Source organism: Cebus imitator, unplaced genomic scaffold (assembly GCF_001604975.1).
Source record: "Cebus imitator isolate Cc_AM_T3 unplaced genomic scaffold, Cebus_imitator-1.0 Scaffold375, whole genome shotgun sequence".
NCBI lineage: Eukaryota > Metazoa > Chordata > Mammalia > Primates > Cebidae > Cebus > Cebus imitator.
In genome coordinates, this window is record NW_016107690.1 from 78,562 (window position 1) to 80,078 (window position 1,517).

Consider the following 1,517-nt stretch of genomic DNA (forward strand, 5'->3'; position numbering starts at 1 on the left):
AAAAACAACCCAAAAAACAAAAACCAAAACACCCAGCTGTGGTGACTCACACCTGTAATCCCAGCATGTTGGGAGACCAAGGCAGGTGGATCACAAGGTCCGGAGTTCGAGACCAACCTGACCAACATAGTGAAACCCTGTCTCTACTAAAAATACAAAAATTAGCCGGGCATGGTGGTACAAGCCCTTCATCCCAGCTACTTGGGAGGCTGAGGCAGGAGAATCGTTTGAACCTGGGAGGCGGAGGTTGCAGTGAGCCGAGATCACGCCATTGCATTCCAGCCTGGGCAATAAGAGCGAAACTCCGTCTCAAAAAATAAAGAAATATAATAAAATAAATAAAGCGAACTAGCGAGTTGGGGAGGGGTTTACAGTTTTAAAGAAAGTGGGTATGGGAGGTTCTTTGGCAAGAGGCCTATTACAGGAAGTAGGTGAGGGTAAAGAGCTGTGGGGACATCTGAGGCAACAGCATTCCAGGCAGAGGACACAGCCCGTGCAAAGGCCCTGGGGCAGGACCACGCCTGGAGTTAAGGAACAGTGAGGAGGCCTGGGTGGCTGCAGCAGAGTGGGGAGGGAGAGAGAGGGAGGAGGGAAGGAGGACGGAAAGTAAAGGGCATCTTCATGTATGCATTCACCCCACCCAGGCTTGGCCCCATGCCCGAATCTCCTCAGCCTCCTAACCTGCTGCCTCCGTTCCTTGTGCTGTTCCAGGCCCCGGATCTTCTGCAGGAGGCGGCCCCTCTCCTGTCGCAGCCTCACGATCTCCTCATAGGCATCCTGGTCATCCTGCTCCCCTCCCCGCCCACTATCTTTAGACAGGGCCTAGGGCTGCCCCATCCCAGGTCTGAGTCAGAGCTCCTCCCCACGCCCGAGGCTTCCCACTCCTACTCCCACGCCCAGAGCGTCTCTCACCGGCACGGGGATGCTGGCGGGAGGTGGAGGCGCCTTCCGTTTCTTAGGGGCCCCCTGCTTTCCATGGCTGGACATAGAATTCTGGGAAGGGAGGGGGGAGAGGGTGAAGGGGGTGGATTGGGGGGCCATGCCAGCCTCCCCTGCAATAAACCAACCCAGCCAGCCCCAGCCATGCCCTGACTTCCATGAATGCTGACCCGGTCCCTGCCTCCTCCCTCTTCCTTATTCCAGCATAAACGCAGACAAGACCACCGCGCTGTAAGTTCCCGATCTTACTCTTCACTCTCTGCCTCAGTTCCTTCCCCAGCCAGACCACAGTGCCCTCATGTTTTCACTCCTCTGTGGGGCAGAGATGCTTTAAAACTAGGAGAGGGGCCGGGCGGGTGACTCACACCTGTAATCCCAGCACTTTGGGAGGCCAGGGCGGGTGGGTCACTTGAGGTCAGGAGTTCCAGAGCAGCCTGGACAGCATATAGTGAAACCCCATCTCTACTAAAAAATACAAAAATTAGCTGGGTGTGATGGCACACACCTGTAGTCTCAGCTACTCAGGAAACTGAGGCAGGAGAATCACTTGAACCCGGGAGGTGGAGGTTGCAGTGAGC

At 55.8% G+C, this 1,517-nt stretch overlaps 1 protein-coding gene across 1 annotated transcript in view; it reads right to left on the reverse strand.

Annotated features, from left to right (window-relative positions):
* Nucleotides 1-1,517, reverse strand: part of ANKRD24 (ankyrin repeat domain 24) — a 51,310-nt gene that overhangs the window by 23,282 nt on the left and 26,511 nt on the right. Inside the window, exons 12-13 of the mRNA XM_017507367.2 lie at nucleotides 913-993; nucleotides 681-786 (exon numbers count right to left, since the gene is read on the reverse strand). Coding sequence (XP_017362856.2) covers nucleotides 681-786; nucleotides 913-993 — 187 coding nt within the window. The remainder of the gene's footprint in view (nucleotides 1-680; nucleotides 787-912; nucleotides 994-1,517) is intronic.